Genomic DNA, 21,343 nt, shown 5'->3' on the forward strand with positions numbered 1-21,343 from the left:
ACAATAGACATTGTGAGATGTCTAATTTCTCCAGTGATTGCCTCTGCAAAGAATCTCTCATGGATCTAATCAGTAAGTGTTTTCTTTATTTATCCTTTTTTTTCTTTTTTGTTTTTGCCTTTATGTGTAACTTTTGCAGTGTCATTTCTTTCAACCTTCTTAAAGTAGTATACTCTTTGTACAGTGGGTTCGAAAAGCATTCAGACTCCTTTAAATTTTTCACTCTTTGTTTCATTGCAGCCATTTGGTAAATAGAAAGAAGTTAATTTCTTTACTCATTAATGTACACTCTGCACCCCATCCTGACAGAAAAAAAACACAAATGTAGACATTTTTGCAAATTTTTTAAACAAAAAAAACTGAAATATCACATGGTCATAAGAATTCAGATCCTTTGCTCAGTATTGAGTAGAAGCATCCTTTTGAGCTAGTACATCCATGAGTCTTCTTGTCAATGATACAACAAGTTTTTCACACCTGGATTTGGGGATCCTTTGCCAATCTTCCTTCTAGATCCTTTCCAGTTCCGTCAGGTTGGATGGTGAACGTTGGTGGACAGTCATTTTTAGGTCTCTCCAGAGATGCTCAATTGGGTTTAGGTCAGGGCTCTGGCAGGGCCAGTAAAGAAAGGTCACAGTTGTTCTGAAGCCACTCCTTTGTTATTTTAGCTTTGAGCTTAGGGTCATTGTCTTGTTGGAAGGTCAATCTTCGGCCAAGTCTGAGGTCCGGAGAACTTTGAAAAAGGTTTTCTTCCAGGATATCTATGTAGTTGGCTGCATTCATCTTTCCTTCAATTGCAACCAGTTGTCCTGTCCCTGAAGCTGAAAGACACCCCCATAGCACGATACTGCCACCACCATGTTTCACTGTTGGGATTGTATTGGACAGGTGATGAGCAGTGCCTGAGTTTCTCCACACACACTGCTTAGAATTATCACTAGAAAGTTCTATCTTCATCTCATCAGCCCAGAAAATCTTATTTCTCATAGTCTGGGAGTCATTCATGTGTTTTTTTGCAAACTCTATGTTGGCTTTCATATGTCTTGCACTGAGGAGAGGCTTCCGTCGGGCCACTCTGCCATAAAGGCCCAATTGGTGGAGGCCTGCAGTGATAGTTGACTTTGTGGAACTTTCTCCCATCTCCCTACTGCATCTCTGGAGCTCAGCCACATTGATCTTGGAGTTCTTCTTTACCTCTCTCACCAAGGCTCTTCTCAAAGATTGCTCAGTTTGGTTGGACGGCCAGTTCTAGGAAGAGTTCTGGTGGGCCCAAACGTCTTCCATTCAAGGTTTATGGAGGCCACTGTGCTATTAGGAACCTTGAGTACTGCAGAAATTCTTTTGTAACCTTGGCCAGATCTGTGCCTTGACACAATTCTGTCTCTGAGCTTCTTGGGCAGTTCCTTTGACCTCATGATTGTCATTTGGTCTGACATGCACTGTGAGCTGTGAGGTCTTATATAGACAGGTGTGTGCCTTTCCAAATCAAGTCCTATCAGTTTAATTAAACAGAGCTGGACTCCAATGAAAGAGTAGAAACATCTCAAGGAGTATCACAAGGAAATGGACAGAATGTGAATTAAATGAGTGTCTGAGGAAAGGGTCTGAATACTATATGACCATGTAATACAGTTTTTCTTGTTTAATAAATTTGCAAAAAATGTCTACATTTCAGTTTTTTTCTATCTAGATGGGGTGCAGAGTGTACATTAATGAGAAAAAAAATGAACTTTTTTGAATTTACCAAATGGTTGCAATAAAAGAGAGTGAAAAATTTAAAGGGGTCTCAATACTTTCCGTACCCACTGTATATTAAATCTAAAATTGACCATACCTTTTGTTTTATAAAATGCACCGGTTTATCAGGTTTATTAAGGAGAACAAGGCCTGAAACCTCGTCCTCTGCTGGTGAATTAACAAGGGGCATGCAACCTTCCTCATCCTAGGGTCCAGGCACCCAGACTGTGCACGGCCTCTGGACCGGATTCCCCCTGTCGGCACCGGCGGGTTACAACCCTTCCCCGGTCCACTTTAGGTCTCCCGCGACCGGATCTCCGTCGCCTGTGGCCCTGCTCACTGTCTGCCACCTAGCCGGGTAGTCCAAGGGCCCCTACCCCTGACTCCACTGCTGTCAGACTTGAACTCTCCCTTCCACTGTCTGCACTTGACTGTGATGTCAACTTCACTCCTTCACCTCCTCCACTTACAGGAACTGTTGTGTTCCCGCCTCTGACACCTCAGGACCCCCAGGTGGGTGTTCTCATATGCCTGATCCCACCCACTGGTGTGTCCTTATTATCATGAGGGGGTGGCTAGGCTTTTATGGCTGTGTGTTGTACCTAAGGCGGGCTTTGCACACTACGACATTGCAGGTGCTATGTCGGTGGGGTCAAATTGAAAATGACGTACTTCCGGCATCGCATGCGACATCGTAGTGTGTAAAGGCTCGATGATACGATTAACGAGCGCAAAAGCGTCGTAATCGTATCATCGGTGCAGCGTCGGCGAAATCCATAATTACGCTGACGCAACGGTCCGATGTTGTTCCTCGCTCCTGCGGCAGCACACATCGCTGTGTGTGAAGTCGCAGGAGCGAGGAATATCTCCTACCGGCGTCACCGCGGCTTCCGTAGGATATGCGGAAGGAAGGAGGTGGGCGGGATGTTTACATCCTGCTCATCTCCGCCCCTCCGCTCCTATTGGCCGCCTGCCGTGTGACGTCGCAGTGACGCCGCATGACCCGCCCCCTTAATAAGGAGGCGGGTCGCCGGCCAGAACAACGGACGCAGGACAGGTGAGTCCATGTGAAGCTGCCGTAGCGATAAAGTTCGCTACAGCAGCTATCACAAGGATATCGCAGTTGCGACGGGGTCGGGGACTATCGCGCTCGGCATCGCAGCATCGGCTTGCAATGTCGTAGTGTGCAAAGTGCCCCTAAGTGTAGGTTTTTGGTGGTGACAAGGAGGATGTGCACTTTTGTGACTACCTGGTTTTGCCAGGGCGTCACATTAGTCTATTTCATAGATGAGTGACCAATTGAATGTAAGATGTGTAGTCTCACATCTGAGTCATGTGGGCATTGACTGAGCAATGTTAGTGACATTTTCACTAAAGAGAATCTGGAAAGGGATGCAGGCTTCATCTTCATTAAAAAGACAGGTCTCTTAGGGGCCCTTTGCAAACTACGACATCGCAAGCCGATGTTGCGATGCCGAGCGCGATAGTCCCCGCCCCTGTTGCAGCTGCAATATCTTGTGATAGCTGCCGTAGCGAATATTATAGCTACGGCAGCTTCACATGCACTTACCTGCCCTGCGACGTCGCTCTGGCCGGCAACCCGCCTCCTTCCTAAGAAGGGCGATCGTGTGGCGTCACAGTGACGTCACACGGCAGGCGGCCAATAGAAGCGGAGGGGCAGAGATGAGTGGGACGGAAACATCCCGCCCACCTCTTTCCTTCCGCATTGCAGACGGGACGCAGGTAGGAGATGTTCCTCGCTCCTGCGACTTCATACACAGCGATGTGTGCTGCCGCAGGAACGAGGAACAACATCGTACCATCGCTGCAGCCAAAATAATGAAAATGACCGACACTACACCGAACATACGATACCGATGCTTTTGCGCTTGGTAATCGTAGTTAAAACGATTTACACACTATGATGTCGAGAGCGTCCCCACCGACATCGCACCTGCAATGTCGTAGTGTGAAAAGTAGAGTTGAGCGCGGTTTGCGGTTCGCGGTTCTCCAGTTCGCGGTTCGAGTGATTTTGGGGGGTGTTCTAGATCGAACTAGAACTCGAGCTTTTTGCTAAAGTTCGATAGTTCTAGGTACGTTCGAGAACGGTTCTAGCAGCAAAAAGCAGGGCTTTTTACAGCTACAGTGTGCAGGAGCCATCGCTGGCAGTCTGCCAGAAGCTGGTAACCAAGATAAACATCGGGTATCCAAGCAAAGCGCTTTGGTTAGTAACCCGATATTTATCCTAGTTACGTGTGCAGGAAGCCGACACTTCCCCACTCAGCTCGCTCCGCCCCCTCCTGCACGCGGCATGTACACATACATACACACACACACACACATACACACACTCACACTCACCTGTCTCCAGCCATGCAGTGCACGACACTGACGTCCTCAGCGCCACATGACCCCGCTAGGCTCCACCCACTTTGCACTCCGCCGCCAGCACACATGGCTCCGCCCAACTGGCACTCTGCACACATGGCCCCGCTAGGCTCCACCCACCTGGCACTCTGCACACATGGTCCCGCTAGGCTCCACCCACCTGGCACTCTGCACACATTTCCCCGCTAGGCTCTGCCCACCTGGCACTCTGCGCACCTGGCACTCTGCACACATGGTCCCGCTCGGCTTACCTGCGATGATGAAGTCCCGACCTCAGCTCTGTCACTGTCCTCCATGGCCGCCGCTTGTCACATCACCTTCTCTCGCTACCGACCCGAGACTGACTAGCGGTGACGTCACGGGCCTCTCGCGATACTTGGCTGTGAAGGTCATTGAACTCAGTGACAGGTGCTGTCAGCAGTGCAGGAGATCAGTGCAGGTAATGTACCTCACTGACAGCAGCACTTGTCATCCCCTGCAGTGACCTGGGCTGACCCATTGATGTTAGCTCAAGTCACTGCATTGCTCTCCCAGCCAATGGGGAACATCCTGCTCTTCATTGACTGGGACAGTGTGGATCGTCATGCAAAACCCTTGGATTACACCAGACCTGGATTTGTTTTTCTTTCTAATAAATTGGTTAAAGAGGGAATGTATTGGGGAGTGTTTTTTCAAATAAAAATGTGTTTGTCGTCTATTTTTTTTTATTACTGACTGGGTTGGTGATGTCGGGTATCTGATAGACGCCTGACCTCACCAACCCCAGGGCTTGATGCCAGGTGACATTACACATTTGGTATTAACCCCATATATTACCCCATTTGCCACCGCACCAGGGCATGGGATGAGCTGGGGTGAAGCACCAGGATTGGCGCATCTAATGGATGCGCCACTTCTGGGGCGGCTGCGGCCTGCTATTTTTAGGCTGGGGAGAGTCCAATAACCATGGACCTCCCTAGTCTGAGAATATCAGACCCCAGCTGTCTGCTTTACCTTGACTGGTGATCCAATTTTGGGGGGACCCCTACGTGGTTTTTTTTAAAATTATTTATTTAATTTAAAATAACAGCATGGGGTGCCCTCAGTTTTGGATTACCAGCCAAGGTGAGGCTGCCAGCTGTGGTCTGCAGGCTGCAGCCGTCTGCTTTACCCTAGCTGGCTACAAAAATAGGGGAAACCCCACGTCATTTTTTTTTTCATTTTTTTGGCTAAATACAAAGCTAAGCACCCCTTAGTGCCACATGAAAGGCACCAAAGGGTGCAAAATTACAAAATGCAGGAGAGTGGGACATGATGTGTCTTTCTGCCATTATAATGACAGAAAAGACTGATATGAAGTGTACAAGCACAGGAAAATCACCAGAGCGCTCTACGCTGTGAAAAGCAGTAGAAAATGGCCCTGGAGTGAACATGTGACCGCCTCATGTAGGTTGAAGCTATGGATCCTGGGTAAATTTATGTATTTTCCCTTCTTCAGTTTTTTGGCAGTACACAAAAAAAACGGAAGGCACACGGATGACAAACAGATGACATACGGACCGTCTACGGAATGGAAACGGATGCCACATGGATGCACCCGTGAAAAAAAACGGACTGTTTTTTCCAGACCACAAAAATGGATCAGTCGTGTTAATGTAGCCTTATTCTGATCTGCCGTTTATAAACAGCAGGCAGAAATAAGTGAATAGCGCCCCCCAGCGTCAGAAAATCTCCGTGGTTTCAGGGGGTAGCTGAGACCCTGGAGATCATGATTCAGGACGGTTTTTCCGGTCCCCGCTCATGTGATCACAGGTATACACCGTACACCGATGATCACGTTACAGTAAATGACAGTGTCGGTAAAAAATTATTTATCTCCCATCTGGCATTAACAAACATGATAAATCTCCTCCCCGGTCCCCTCCGGTCCCCCGGTGTCGCCAAAGTGCCCACCCTGATGCCCTCCCAGAAATCCAAGATGGCCGCGCGCACAGCAGCGCGCCGGCCGCATTCACCCTACTCCTCTGATTTCTGTCGCATATGCCATGACACATGCGACAGAAAACTCCTCCCCAGGCCCTGCCAGGTCACCCCCTATAACCCCATCGGTGTTCCCCGGTGTCCCACAGTACCTGTGCAGCGTTGATCCCCCCACGGCCCTCTCCTTCATAATAGACGCTGCCGCATGCACAGAGCGGCTGTCAGCTCAGCTTCCTGTGTTCAGACACAGTGAGTGGTGGTTATGCATCTGTAAGCTAAATGGGCGGCACGGTGGCTCAGTGGTTAGCACTGCAGTCTTGCAGCGCTGAGGTCCTAGGTTCAATTCACACCAAGGACACCATCTGCAAGGAGATTGTATGTTCTCCCCGTGTTTGCGTGGGTTTCCTCCGGGTACTCTGGTTTCCTCCCACACTCCAAAGACATACAGCGCTATGGAATTAATAAACGCTATATAAATGAATAAATTATTATTATTACTGCAATGCCCTGCTCATGAGGTAAGGAACATAATTGATCAGGAGAGCTATACTACATTTCCAAATGGAGGGATTTGCTTTTATAGTTTCCCTGCTGAATGACTACCAAACATGAGAGTCCGTTATACGCCACAAGAAAACACATCTAAATAGCGAGCTCTGTTGTTAAGTATTCATTCAGCTGGATAACTGGACTTAAAGGGGTATTCCATCTCCAAGATCCTATCCCCAATATATAGTAGGTGGAATAACAATAATATCAGCAAATACCAATATTTGGAAATGTAGAATAGTTTTCCTGATTAGGCATGCCCTTACCTCATGAGCAGGGCATTGCAGCTTTGGTAGCAACAGTTACGACATGGACTCTGCTGCTGTGGACCCGGGGAGAGTGAGTGCAGATTCATTGCACCCACACTCCTCACATGAAGGGTCTGCACTCCTAGAAAATGGGGGGTATGTTCACCGAGTGTCTCCCCCCCCATATTCTAGACGGTCCAGAGTCGTCGTGGCACCCCTTTATTTTTTTCTTACAATAAATTGGTGAAAGAGGAAATGTTTTGGGGACTGTTTTTTCAAATAAATTTCTTTTGTAGATTTTTTTTCTGTTAGTACTGACAGTTTATGATGTTGGGTATCTAATAGACTCCATGACATCACAAACTGCTGGGCTTGATCTCAGGTGACTTTACAGCTAGTATCAACCCGATTTATTACCCCGTTTGCCACTGCACCAGGGCACGGGATGAGCTGGGGTGAAGCGCCAGGATTGGCGCATCTAGTGGATGCGCCACGTCTGGGGTGCCTGCGGCCTGCTATTTTTAGGCTGTGAAGGCCAAATAACTATGGACCTTCCCACCCTGAGAATACCAGACCACAGCTGTCCGCTTTACCTTGGCTGGTGATCCAATTTGGGGGGGACCCTACTTTTTTTGTGTAATTATTAATATTTATAAAATAATTATAAAAAAAGAGCCTGGGGGACCTCCACATTGGATCCCCAACCACGGTAAATCTGCCAGCTGTGGTTTTCAGGCTACAGCCATCTGCTTTACCCTAATCAAGAAGGCCTGCGGAGACACCATCACATGTTTCTCAACGCTGGCAGGAAACTAGCTAGGTCTTTCACCGGGAAGGAACAACCACGGGAAGGGCAGTCTCCAGTCAAGGAGACCACCTATGCCAAACATGGTATCCATCCACAGAAAGCAGTTTCGGGGTGTTTGCCCCTCATCAGTGCGGAGTAGGAATTTGGCTAGTGGGACATTGCCTAGTAAAAGACTATGTGAGCAAGGATGGTTGACCTTAGGGAGATCAACATCCACCACTGCGGAGACACCATCACGTGTTTCTCAATGCAGTGATTCTAGAGCAATGCCCCCTGGGAAATATTCAAATCAAGAAGGCCTGCGGAGACACCATCACATGTTTCTCAACACTGGCAGGAGGGCATTGCTCTAGAATCACTGCATTGAGAAACACGTGATGGTGTCTCCGCAGTGGTGGATGTTGATCTCCCTAAGGTCAACCATCCTTGCTCACATAGTCTTTTACTAGGCAATGTCCCACTAGCCAGATTCCTACTCCACACTGATGAGGGGCAAATACCCCGAAACGGCTGTCTGTGGATGGATACCATGTTTGGCATAGGTGGTCTCCTTGACTGGAGACTGCCCTTGCCGTGGTTGTTCCTTCCCGGTGAAAGACCTGGCTAGTTTCCTGCCAGCATTGAAAAACATGTGATGGTGTCTCCGCAGGCCTTCTTGATTTGAATATTTCCCAGGGGGCATTGCTCTAGAATCATTGCGTTGAGAAACACGTGATGGTGTCTCCGCAGTGGTGGATGTTGATCTCCCTAAGGTCAACCATTCTTGCTCACATAGTCTTTTACTAGGCAATGTCCCACTAGCCAGATTCCTACTCCACACTGATGAGGGGCAAACACCCTGAAACGGCTGTCTGTGGATGGATACCATGTTTGGCATAGGTGGTCTCCTTGACTGGAGACTGCCCTTGCCGTGGTTGTTCCTTCCCGGTGAAAGACCTGGCTAGTTTCCTGCCAGCATTGAAAAACATGTGATGGTGTCTCCGCAGGCCTTCTTGATTTGAATATTTCCCAGGGGGCATTGCTCTAGAATCACTGCGTTGAGAAACACGTGATGGTGTCTCCGCAGTGGTGGATGTTGATCTCCCTAAGGTCAACCATTCTTGCTCACATAGTCTTTTACTAGGCAATGTCCCACTAGCCAGATTCCTACTCCACACTGATGAGGGGCAAACACCCCGAAACGGCTGTCTGTGGATGGATACCATGTTTGGCATAGGTGGTCTCCTTGACTGGAGACTGCCCTTCCCGTGGTTGTTCCTTCCCGGTGAAAGACCTGGCTAGTTTCCTGCCATCGTTGAGAAACATGTGATGGTGTCTCCGCAGGCCTTCTTGATTTGAATATTTCCCAGGGGGCATTGCTCTAGAATCACTGCGTTGAGAAACACATGATGGTGTCTCCGCAGTGGTGGATGTTGATCTCCCTAAGGTCAACCATCCTTGCTCACATAGTCTGCTTTACCCTAGCTGGCTATCAAAAATGGGGGAACCCAACGTCATTTTTTTTTACTTTTTTAAATAGAAAAAATTAATGGGCTTCCCTGTATTTTGATTGCCAACCAAGGTAACGGCAGGCAGATGGGGGTGGCAACCCGTAGCTGTCTGCTTTATCTGCACTGAGAATCAAAAATACCGCGGAGCGCTACGTCATTTTTTTTAAAGATTTATTTTTACAGCACTGTGATGTCCAGCAATCAAAATACAGGGAAGCCCATTTTGTTTTTAGTTATTTAAATAAATAATTAAAAAAATATATATGGGCTCCCGCTGCATTTTTTGTATTGCTAGCTAAGGGTAATCCAAGCAGCTACTGGCTGCTAACCCCCACTGCTTGGTGTTACCTTCACTGGCAATGGAAAATCCAGGAAAGCATTTTTTATTTTTTTTGCCAAAAAACTTGAGCTTCGCCATATTTTTGTATGCTAGCCAGGTATAGCAGGCAGGTGCTGGAAGAGTTGGATACAGCGCCAGAATATGGCGCTTCTATGAAAGTGCCATTTTCTGAGGCGGCTGCAGACTGCAATTCGCAGCAGTGGGGCCCAGAAAGCTCAGGCCAACCTGTGCTGCGGATTCCAATCCCCAGCTGCCTAGTTGTACCTGGCTGGACACAAAAATGGGGCGAAGCCTACGTCATTTGTTTTCTAATTATTTCATGAAATTCATGAAATAATAAAAAAAGGGCTTCCCTTTATTTTTGGTTCCCAGCCGGGTGCAAATAGGCAACTGGGGGTTGGGGGCAGCCGTACCTGCCTGCTGTACCTGGCTAGCATACAAAAATATGGCGAAGCCCACAATTTTTTCAGGGGGCAAAAAACTCCGGCATACAGTCCTGGATGGAGTATGCTGAGCCTTGTAGTTCTGCAGCTGCTGTCTGTATTGAGAAGAGCAGACAGCAGCTGCAGAACTACAAGGCTCCGCATACTCCATCCAGGACTGTATGCAGAAGTTTTTTGCCCACCAAAAAAATGACGTGGACTTCGCCATATTTTTGTATGCTAGCGAGGTACAGTAGGCAGCCACGGACTGCCTCAAACCCCCAGTTGCCTATTTGTAGCCGGCTGGGAACCAAAAATATAGGGAAGCCCGTTTTTTTTTAATTATTTCACTTATTTCATGAAATAATTAAAAAACAAATGACGTGGGCTTCGCCCCATTTTTATGTCCAGCCAGGTACAACTAGGCAGCTGAGGATTGGAATCCGCAGCACAGGTTAGCCCGAGGTTTCTGGGCGCCTCTGCTGCGAATTGCAGTCTGCAGCCGCCCCAGAAAATGGCGCTTTCATAGAAGCGCCATCATCTGGCGCTGTATCCAACTCTTCCAACAGCCCTGAAGCCGGGTGGCTTGCTGGGTAATAATGAGTTAATACTAGCTTTGTTTTACTAGCTAGTATTAAGCCAGAGATTCTTAATGTCAGGCACGTTTGACGCGGCCATTAAGAATCTCCAATAAAGGGTTAAAAAAAAGACACCACACAGAGAAAAAATACTTTAATAGAAATAAATACACAGACACATTAGAGACTCCATCTTTATTACCCCCTGTCACCCCTCCACGATCTTCTGTCTTTCTCGTTCAACAAATGCAGCTCTGCTCCATCACTGCTGCATGGGGGAAGACGCTGCTTCCCGTGCAGCCTTCACTCCGTGAAGGTTGCACGGGAAGCAGCGTGCAGCCTTCACTCCATGAGAGATCAGTGCTGCTGGTTGTTAGCGGTAACAGCGGTAACGCTGACAGACGCGTTACCATAGCAACAGTGCTCTGATCATGTGATTCCCGGAGCCGCGGTTAGCGGTGACGTCACCGCTAACTGCGTTGCTATGGCAACGGTGATCTCCGTTAATGACCGGCTGTGTCAGCCGGTCCCTAACGGAACGCGGAGTCGACCGTGTGCTAGAGCATGTCGCCGGTACACGGCGATACACAAATGTGCACCGTGTACCAGAGAGTGCAATGACAGGACCTAGGACAGTCTTTATATACCTCGTATTGAATAGAGAGTGCAGTGTCTATATTGCATATGATAGTCTGGACCCTGGTCCACTCACTAGCATCTCCAAACCCACTTACAGCTGAGTGCACACCATATACTTCTATCTTATTTTAGGACCTAGGACAGGACATGACGTCAAAGCCATGTGACCAGTCTGTAGGCAATGAGATAATAGCCACGTCACTGGTCACATGGCTATTTTGACGACGTCACAGAAGGTCCTGTCAGTGCTGGTTATCGGGAGGACGCAGCGATCATCGGAAGGAATAGTGACAGGAGACAGAGTGCAGGACGCATCGCGGGCACCGGTAAGTGTTATGGCAATGTTTATTAACTGTATGTGTACATTTATAATGCGTTTTTATGTGTTTGTAATTGCCTCCCATTCTTTTCTATTGGTTCGAGTTCGGTTCGTCGAACGTTTGCCGAACCGAACTCGAACGGGACCTCGGTTCGGCAAACCGAGCTCGAGCCGAACCTCGGCTGGTTCCCTCATCTCTAGTGAAAAGGGGCCCCTTAGTGTATAAACGATCAGGGTCTGAATAAAACCACACTGAAAGACTGTTATCTATTGCCGCTCAACACTGCAAGATAAAAGGTCCTGTCATGTTCACTATATTAAACCTGCGTGGAGCTTAAAACCTAATCAGCATTATTGACGGCAACAAATTAAACCACGCGTATAACATCCATAATGGTCACAATGATTATTTTGTCATGCCTTTTGGATTATGCAATACTCCAGCTGTATTACAGAACTTTGTTAATAAGATCTTTTGTGATATCCTACTCGTATAACAGTACATCCTGGTCCATCAGGACAACATCCTAATCTTCTCCAGAGTTCTACTCTTACATACTGTAGTCTTGTCTACTCTGTTCTGAAAACACTATGCGAAAACTATCTTTTTGCCAAGCTGGAAAAATAAGCTTTACGTACTACTATTTCACGCATATATAATCTCATCTGGAGATCTGGGCATGGATCCAGAGAAATAGTCTGCTATGTTGGTTTAGCTACAATTTGTTGATCTCCAATATTTCCAAAGATTTCTTAACTCTGAAAATTATTACAGCTAGTTCATTAAAAATTACTCTCAAGTGGCGGCTTCACTTATGGTGCTCACTTCAAAGGGCACTAATTTCAAATCTTGTAGGAAATTAAATCTCAATTACCACTGCTCTAGTCCACCATTCTGATGTTGACAGCCTGTTCTTTAAGTAGATGCCCTTGATATTACTGAAGAAGATAGTTTGTCTCAAAACAATTCCTTTGAATGAATAAATCATGAATATTCTTCTCCAAGAAATGCTCTCCAATAGACATCTTCTTGAAGCAGCTAAGTTCCTGGTGACCATCTATACAGACCATGAAAATTTGGAATATCTTCAGTCATCCCTCAGGGTTGAATCCCTGTGAAGCTCAATAAATCAATTTTCTGCTAACTGTTTGACTTTATACTCACCTATCATCCTGCTGAGTAAAAAACACAGAGCTGAGTCCCTTTGATCCATGTGATGCTCCTGAAGATGTGGCAACAGATACATTAACCTGGACATATACTTGCTTTCATCTCTTTATCTTTTAATTTCTTCACCCTGAGAATGTTCCTTAAGGGGGCTTTACACGCTACAATATCGTTAATGTTTTATCGTCGGGGTCACGTTGTTAGTGACGCACATCCGGCGTCATTAACGATATCGCAGCGTGTGACACTTACCAGCAACCTTAAGCGACCTCAAAAATGGTGAAAATCGTTCACCATGGAGAGGTCGTCTCAAAACCAAAAATCGGTAATTGTTGATTATCGATGTGCTTGGTCACTCCTGCGGCAGCACACATCGCTGTGTGTGACACCGTAGGAGCGAGGAACATCTCCTTACCTGCCACCAGCCGCAATGCGGAAGGAAGCAGGTGGGCGGGATGTTACGTCCCGCTCATCTCCGCCCCTCTGCTTTGATTGGCCGGCCGCTTAGTGACGTCGTGGTGATGCCGAACGTCCCTCCCCCTTGAGGGAGGGATTGTTCGGCAGTCACAGCGATGACACCGACCAGGTAAGTGCGTGTGACGCTGCGATAGTGTTCGCTGCGGCAGCGATCACACGAAATCGCATGCACGACGGGGGCGGGTGCTTTTGCGTACGATATCGCTAGCAATTGCTAGCGATATCGTAGCATGTAAAGCCCGCTTTAGTCTCGAAAGTACACCAATGGAAAGTTTTGTATTGAATTAATTCTTCTCTTTCTTTTCCTCCCAAATATGTGAAATGTTGAAGGTCCAGAATTCCTTCCTCATTCCACTGGTGACCCACCAAATGGAAACAAGACGTCAAACAATTTGTGGCATCTGGCTCTCAGGGGCACTTTGCACATTACGACATCGCAAGCCGATGCCGAGCGTGATAGTCCCCGCCCCCATCGCAGCTGCGATATCATGATGATAGCTGGCGTAGCGAACATTATCGCTACGCCAGCTTCACATACACTCACCTGCCCTGCGACGTCGCTCTGGCCGGCAACCCGCCTCCTTATTAAGGGGGCGGGTCGTGCGGCGTCATAGCGACGTCACACGGCAGGCGGGCAATAGAAGCAGAGGGGCGGAGATGAGCGGACGTAAACATCCCGCCCACCTCCTTCCTTCCGCATAGCTGGCGTGAGCCGCAGGATGCAGGTAGGAGATGTTCCTCGCTCCTGCGGCTTCACACACAGTGATGTGTGATGCCGCTGGAACGAGGAACAACATCGTAACATCGGTCATTTCCAAATTATGGAAATGACCGACGCTACATTGATGATATGATTACGACGATTTTGCGCTCGTTAATCGTATCAAAAAGGCTTTACACACTACGATTTCGCCTGTGATGCCGGATGTGCATCACTTTCAATTTGACCCCACCGACATCGCACCTTCGATGTCGTAGTGTGCAAAGTGCCCCTCAGTGTACACAGTTTAAAACCTCGTCATGCACCTCTTAATCCTCCTCAACCTCTTCCTATACCACAAGAGCCTTAGATATCCGTGGACTTTGCTACAGATCATTCTGAAGAATAAGAGTTCACTAGTAGTAGTGGATAGTTTCTCAAAAAAACATCTCATTTTGTTCCAATAGCGGACTTCCAGCTGCTCCATAGAGGGGTCAAGTTTTTTCTTTTTAAGAAACTTTCCTGTTCCATGGTTTCCCATTTTGCATAGTATCTGACCATGGTACATTGATTGCATGTTCTGAAAAGGCCTTCTGCAACAATTTAAAATATACTTTGATTCTCTCAGTTTGCCCAGTACTTTGAGGGTGATGGGCTTAAGTGGCCTTTACACGCTATGATATTTCTAGCAATTGCTAGCGATATCGTACGCAAAAGCACCCGCCCCTGTCGTGCATGCAATATCGTGTGATCGCTGCCGCATTGAACATAATCGCTATGGCAGCGTCACACGCACTTACCTGGTCGGCGGTGTTGCTGTGACTGCCAAACAATCCCTCCCTCAAGGGGGAGGTGCGTTCGGAGTCATGGCGACATCACCGCGACGTCACTAAGCGGCTGGCCAATCAAAGCGGAGGGGCGGAGATGAGCGGGATGCACATCCCGCCCACCTCTTTCGTTCCTCATTGTGGGCGGGACTCAGGTAGGGTGAGGTTCCTCACTCCTGCGGTGTCACACACAGCGATGTGTGCTGCCGCAGGAGCGAGGAACAACATCTATAAACAACCATTAACAATTTTTGGTTTCAGGATGACCTCTCCATGGTGAACTATTTTCACCACTTTGGAGGACGTTTAAGGTCGCTGGTAAGTGTTACACACTGTGATACCGTTAATGACGCCGGATGTGCGTCACTAACGACGTGACCCCGATGATTAAACATTAACGATATCGTAGCGTGTGAAGCCCCCTTTAAAACAAGTCAATCAGTTGGTGGAATAATATCTATAAATTTTCTCCAAATCCCAAGATAATTGGCTGGATTTGCTTCTAGGTGGAACTCACCCACAATAATTTAGGTTCAGTCTTCTGGGAGATCTCAGTTTATTACAGTATATAAATTAATGCTTCTTGACTGGCTCACAGAGAGCCAGAAATGCATAGTCGTGTTTTTTCTATTAGCAGCATGTGGATTTTATTTGTATGACACTTATGGAATAAAATTTCAAGTTTTTATTTATTTTTTGGATGTGCCAATCAACTTTATTTTTTCCTACAGTGTCTCTTGGGACGTGTAGTGCTGTATTAGGGAGATCTGAAAAAATGCTGCAAATGTATGAATGCTTTCAAGAATAGATGCTGTATGTTAATAGTTTATTTATATAAATTAAAAAAAATGCAAAGTGAATGAACAAAAGATAAAACTAAATGTAGTTAATTTTTGGTGAGACCACCTTTTGCCTGCAAAATAGCATCAAACCAAAAGTTAGTCTAGGTACATAATTTGTACTTAGTTTTTTAAATAATTTAGTAAAGCAGTTGTTGTAAACATCTTAGAGAACCAACCCCATATCGTCTGTGGATATAGGTTTTCGTAAATCAGCCTGTTCGCCATTTAATTCCAGACAGATTGGTTAATGATGGGATCAGAGCTTTGTGGATGCCATATTATCACTTCCAGGACTCTTTGTTCTTTTTTTATGCTGAAGATAGTTCTTAATGACATTGGCTGTATGTTTGGGGTCTTTGTCCTGCAGCAGAATAAATTTGGATCTAATCAGATCCTTGATGGCATTGCATAATGAAATATATTGAATTGCAAGTGTCCCATCCTGGGGGCCTCCTGACATATTTGTCTGCTGAAAAACCCCCCAACACATTTTACTCACCCTCCCCAGCTCCCACGTCGCACAATGTCTTCTCTAAGCAGTAAGCCATGATGCATTTAAGCACCCTCCCGTGCATCTAGCTGAAGCAAGGCAGGGGCTGGGGTCGGCGGGCCTGCAGTCGGCAGACGGCTCCGGGCAGGAATCAGCAGGCCCCCCCCAGGGTTGGGATCAGTGGATGGGCCACTCCACCCCCCACAACCCCAGTGATTGTTTTCAGCTCATAGCGCTTACTTATCCCCATTGGCTGCCGCGTCCTCACCACCTCAGCCGTTGCTACTTGCAGGAGTGTAATGAGGTCGCAGAGTGATGACCTCACCACCCTGCTGCACAGCCCAACGATGATGCGCCAACACCCTGCTCTGCTCCAATGACCCTGTCTCCACACATGGCTAATTTGCATGCTCCGTCCCTTCGTATGCAAACTAGTCATGTAAGGTAGTGTAGCGACACTGCGGGGCCCCTCTGCTGCTGCTGTGACTGGGACCTGGTGAAGAGAAGGGGCCCGTCCTGCCTGGGGCTTAATAAAGCTAAGTAATTACCCCAGGCCTGGCTCTATTCACCGGGCCCGGTAGACCAGTCACAGTAGTAATGCCCTGATGGCGGCCCTGAATCACATACAAGTCTTTACATCCTTGTTAGAGCCAAAGGTGATCATGAGGGTTTTATTTAGCGTTTTCTACTTAGTGCCATTCTTATAAAGGACTTATAACCCGTAAAAACATAGTTTTCAGATTTTATATTCACCCTATTTCAGATCTCTGCTGCCCTTGTCCTCCACCATCTTTGGTTCCTCTATTCAAAATTGAGTTCTGATTAAGTGTGACGTGTGACTTTGGCTATGGAATGTTTATTGGTGCCAAACAAGTGATTTTCATTCACAATAGTCTCTTGAGTTAACAAAGTATGCTGAGTAAAAAAAAAAAAACACCCAGTGATGCCAATGCAGCACAAGCTTCAGTTCTGTGGGAGAAAAAGTTTTCTTGCTGCTGAAGGTCAGAGTAGAATGGGTAGGGTTCAGGCCATACAATATTGAATTTTGAAGGAGATCGACTACAATGGGAGAATGTAGAGTATAGATAAAATCAGAAAGCAAAGCTTCTCAAAGCTGAAAAAGTAGCCTCATCTAGAGAATTTTGACAATTTTGAGAAATTGTTGTAAACCATTTGCATTCACATATTCATTCATGTGTAAGCTGTGTAGAACAGGAGTAATATGGCATATAGAAAGTTTTCTTTTACCACATTGCAAAGTCATTAAAGGGATACTCCCATCTCCAAGATCCTATCCCAATATGTAGTAAGTGCAATTCATATAATATTAGCAAATACGTCTGATTAGAAATGTAATATAATTCTGGTTAGCTAAGTCACTTTTCTCATGAGCAGGGCATTGCAGTAGCTTAGATAGCGATGGTTATGACCATGAGCAACCAACCAATTAACTGCCAATATATGAGTGGTCATAACCACGGATACCTAAGCTGCAATACCCTGCACACGAGGGAAGATACATAGCTAATCCAAAGAACTATACTACATTTCTAATTGGAGGTATTTGCTATTATTATTATTATTATTACTACACCTACTGCATATTAGGATAGGATCTTGAAGATGGCAATACCCCTTTAAAGGGTATCATAAACCAGCCCTCTGCTGCCCCTTATTGTCAGGAAAATTATGCACTTGACCAATGATTACATATGAGGCTGCGGCTGTTTCCACGATTATAGAGATAGATTCGACACCCATTACAGGTAATGTTTGACTTTCGGGTTGCAGATAATAGAGCAAAAGGAGTGAACCTATTAAATTGTATATATTACTCCAAAAGAATTTGCAGTGTTTATAAAAATACCAAGATTTTACAAAAGGGAACAAGACAATACAATATAGGCAATTACATGAAATAAAAAGGAAAAATAAAATAAAATTACTACACTTGGGTTACTGAAATGGCTCAAATATATTGGAGGCAGAAAACATTGAACAACCCTACATGGTGATGTATCCTCCTGGTGTTGTACAAAGCAAAAAATGTGGTGTGTACTTTTTATCAACACCAGTCACCTCCCCTTAGAAAATTATAAAATTCCAGATTCTGGGATATCTCCGCCCTGGGGGTTCCAGGCGGGAAATATTACTGTCATCTTTCCTATCATAAATTCATCTGTTCATAGATAGGAAGCATGAACATAACATGGCTAGCATCATCTAGCTGTCAGAGTTTAATTTGAGGCTGATAGGCATCTGTTACAGATATGAAAAAATATATAATATATAAATATAAAATATATATATATATATATATATATATATATATATATATATATATGTAATGTGTGTGTGTGTGTATTTATACTATATGCAGCTTTGTCGCCATAGAAGGGGGGCCAGATACAATTTCTTGCACAGGGGCCCCAAGCTGTCAGTGTCCGCCCCTGCTGCTGAGAGCAGACACTTGATTGTGGAGCTCCTGACATTGGCTCCATGTGGAGCTCAAACATAACTAGAGCGGGTCTGGTGCCTAGAATCAGCACAGAGAAAAACCCGTAACTGCGAGTGGTACTGGACTTACATCGGGTACCACGCGCTCCCTCCCCGCCCCCTGCAGCAGCGTGCCGCCATTACAGGGCCTGATTGCGTTTCTCTGGTACCTGTTTGCATACGTGTGACAGGTATCAGAGAAAACACGAGTCTGTGAAATAAAAAGATTTTCCATATTTACCTGCGTTCTTCGGCTCTGCTGCCTCCCGCTCATGACCCCCCGCTCATTCATCGATTATTCACCACACTCAGGACCTGGAAGCTGGAGCATCACGGTGACAGCGCTGGGCACAGCGCCACTGAGGACATCACCGCAGGGACAGGTGAGTATTCTGCAAGTACAGTGACATACAGGAGGTCATCGGAGTTTCCAATGAACTCTGAGGATCCCCATGCGTCACCCATGCTACAGCTTCACGGGTTCATCAGAGTTAATTGGGAACTGTGATATGAGTCCCCGATGCTGTCGCTGTGATGCTCCAGCTTCCAGGTTCTCGCTACACACACACACACACACACACACACACACACACACAAAGTAGACACACATGAATACACCGAGCACATATACACGTATAGCGCACATGCATGTATACACTGAACACACACTCTGCTTTATACTCACCCAGCGATGCGGTTCCCGGCACTGAAGTCCCCGTGTTGCTCCTGCTTCCAGCTCCACAAGGCACTGAATATTCAGTGAGTATAATGAGCGGGGGTCAGGAGCGGGAGGCAGCAGAGCCAGAGACAGCATCGCTGGAGAGAGGTAAATATAGAAAATCTTTTTATTAAAAAGATCCATTTTTTTCTCCAGTATGTGTAACACTGAAGTCACACGGATCACATCAGTGTGTGATCCGTGTGACACCCGTGCTACCGGTGAAAAAAAACAGACCTGTCTGCGTGTGTGCATGCGGGACCATGAGGGGTCACACAGTCCGTGTGAAAACACAGACATGGGAGTAACAGCAAATAACAACATGGGTACGTGTGGCATCTGTGTTAAAAACTGATGTCACACATACCTGAAACACGGACGTCTGAAACTGCCTAAAGTTGACCATTTTCTAAAGTGAACTATCACAAGTTCATTAAAGTTCATCATCTCATCATTAAATAATAATGTAATTAGGTCCTCCATATTTTCATTGAATCTTTGTATTGTTTAACTTACTGTTTGTTTATGAGGGATCGTATATATTCTATATACAGTATTGGGTAAAACTGAGTTAATTACATTAGTCCGGCCTTCTAAAACCATCCCAATTTCTCATGCGGCCCCATGGGAAAATTAATTGCCCACCCCTGCTCTAGAGCATCCATCCTATTACAGTTTTACAGTAGGAAGGGGCTGTTAAAGTAAGGGCGATCAAATGCACACAATCTGCCCATGGTGCTTTAAGCACCTCATTTACTTATCAATATACAGAATTTTTCCTTTAAAACTAGTCAATGTATGTATATTTAAACATGTTATAGTGGTTTGCCTCAGTGAAAAGTCCCATATAAGGAACTGTCCTCACTTTCATAGGAATTTCAGAGTTGACAGACTCCCTATATAGACAAAAGAGAGAATAAGAAGGTAGATGTATTTTTTGGATGAATTGAACCTTAAATAATACAATTAATTATTACAATTAATTATTTATTTAAAGCACCAGAATGACGCTTTAAATCTAAGCCCCCTGTCATATACACTCACTTTCACAAGGTGCCTTCCTGTGACTAACTTCTGACTGGCTGGAAGTCAGTAGTTACGTTAGAAGCTCCCAATGCAACTCTATGATGCAAGAATGAGGCTCTCATAGACTTGTATTGATTTGTGACCTCAGGTGTGCTCCAGCAAACACTGGAGCCGTGGCAGGTCACAAGTCACAGGATACTGATGGAGCAGCGCTGATAGAAGATGAAGACTGCGGTGAGTATCAGACAGGGGGCAGGGACTTACATTAAAGCACCACTCCACCGGGGAAATAAAAAAAAACTCTGCTGCTTTAATGTTATTAGCTACAAGTTTGAACACAGATTTATCGCTAACATACTTTATATAAACAGAAAGGAAAAAAAAATGTCCATACTTTTCATACATACCTTCACAGCAGAAACGACATTGCAATGAATGAGATTCTACATGAGAAACAGAAAAGAATAGTTACAATGTGTATTATCGTTATACTGTACGTCTTCTGTTCCATTTATTCTTATTTTGCTTGAAGGTAAAGACGACCTATCTTAGCACCTTCAATTTATTAGATAAATAGATGCAACATTTGATTCTTAATAGAGTACACGTAGCTTTAGGGCTTATGTTCAGTACATTGTGGGAGACAGTGAGTGATTACGTCACATGGCTAAAGGGGGCTTTACACGCTACGAGATCGCTAAAGCGATCTCGTTGGGGTCACGTAATTTGTGGCACACATCCGGCCGCTTTAGCGATGTCGTTGTGTGTGACACCTATTAGCGATTTTGAATCGTTGCAAAAACGTTCAAAATCGCTAATCGGTGGCATCCCCCCCTCTACCCAAATATCGTTGCTGCTGCAGTAACGATGTTGTTCCTCGTTTCTGCGGCAGCACACATCGCTCCGTGTGACACCGCAGGAACGAGGAACCTCTCCCTATCTGCGTCTCGCCAGTAATGAGGAAAGAAGGAGGTGGCCGGGATATTCGTCCCGCTCATCTCCGCCCCTCCGCTTTGATTGGGCGGCCGCTTAGTGACGTCGCTGTGACACCGAATGGACCGCCCAATTAGAAAGGAGGCGGTCCGCCAGCCAGAGCGACGTCGCAGAGCAGTTATGTGCGTG

At 46.1% G+C, this 21,343-nt stretch overlaps 1 protein-coding gene across 1 annotated transcript in view; it reads right to left on the minus strand.

Annotated features, from left to right (window-relative positions):
- The window catches only part of HSD17B3 (hydroxysteroid 17-beta dehydrogenase 3), a 186,489-nt gene that overhangs the window by 55,210 nt on the left and 109,936 nt on the right, over positions 1–21,343 (minus strand). The window contains exon 6 of the mRNA XM_075340462.1: positions 20,629–20,664. Within this exon, the coding sequence (XP_075196577.1) occupies positions 20,629–20,664 (36 nt within the window). The remainder of the gene's footprint in view (positions 1–20,628; positions 20,665–21,343) is intronic.

Source organism: Anomaloglossus baeobatrachus, chromosome 1 (assembly GCF_048569485.1).
Source record: "Anomaloglossus baeobatrachus isolate aAnoBae1 chromosome 1, aAnoBae1.hap1, whole genome shotgun sequence".
Classification (NCBI taxonomy): domain Eukaryota; kingdom Metazoa; phylum Chordata; class Amphibia; order Anura; family Aromobatidae; genus Anomaloglossus; species Anomaloglossus baeobatrachus.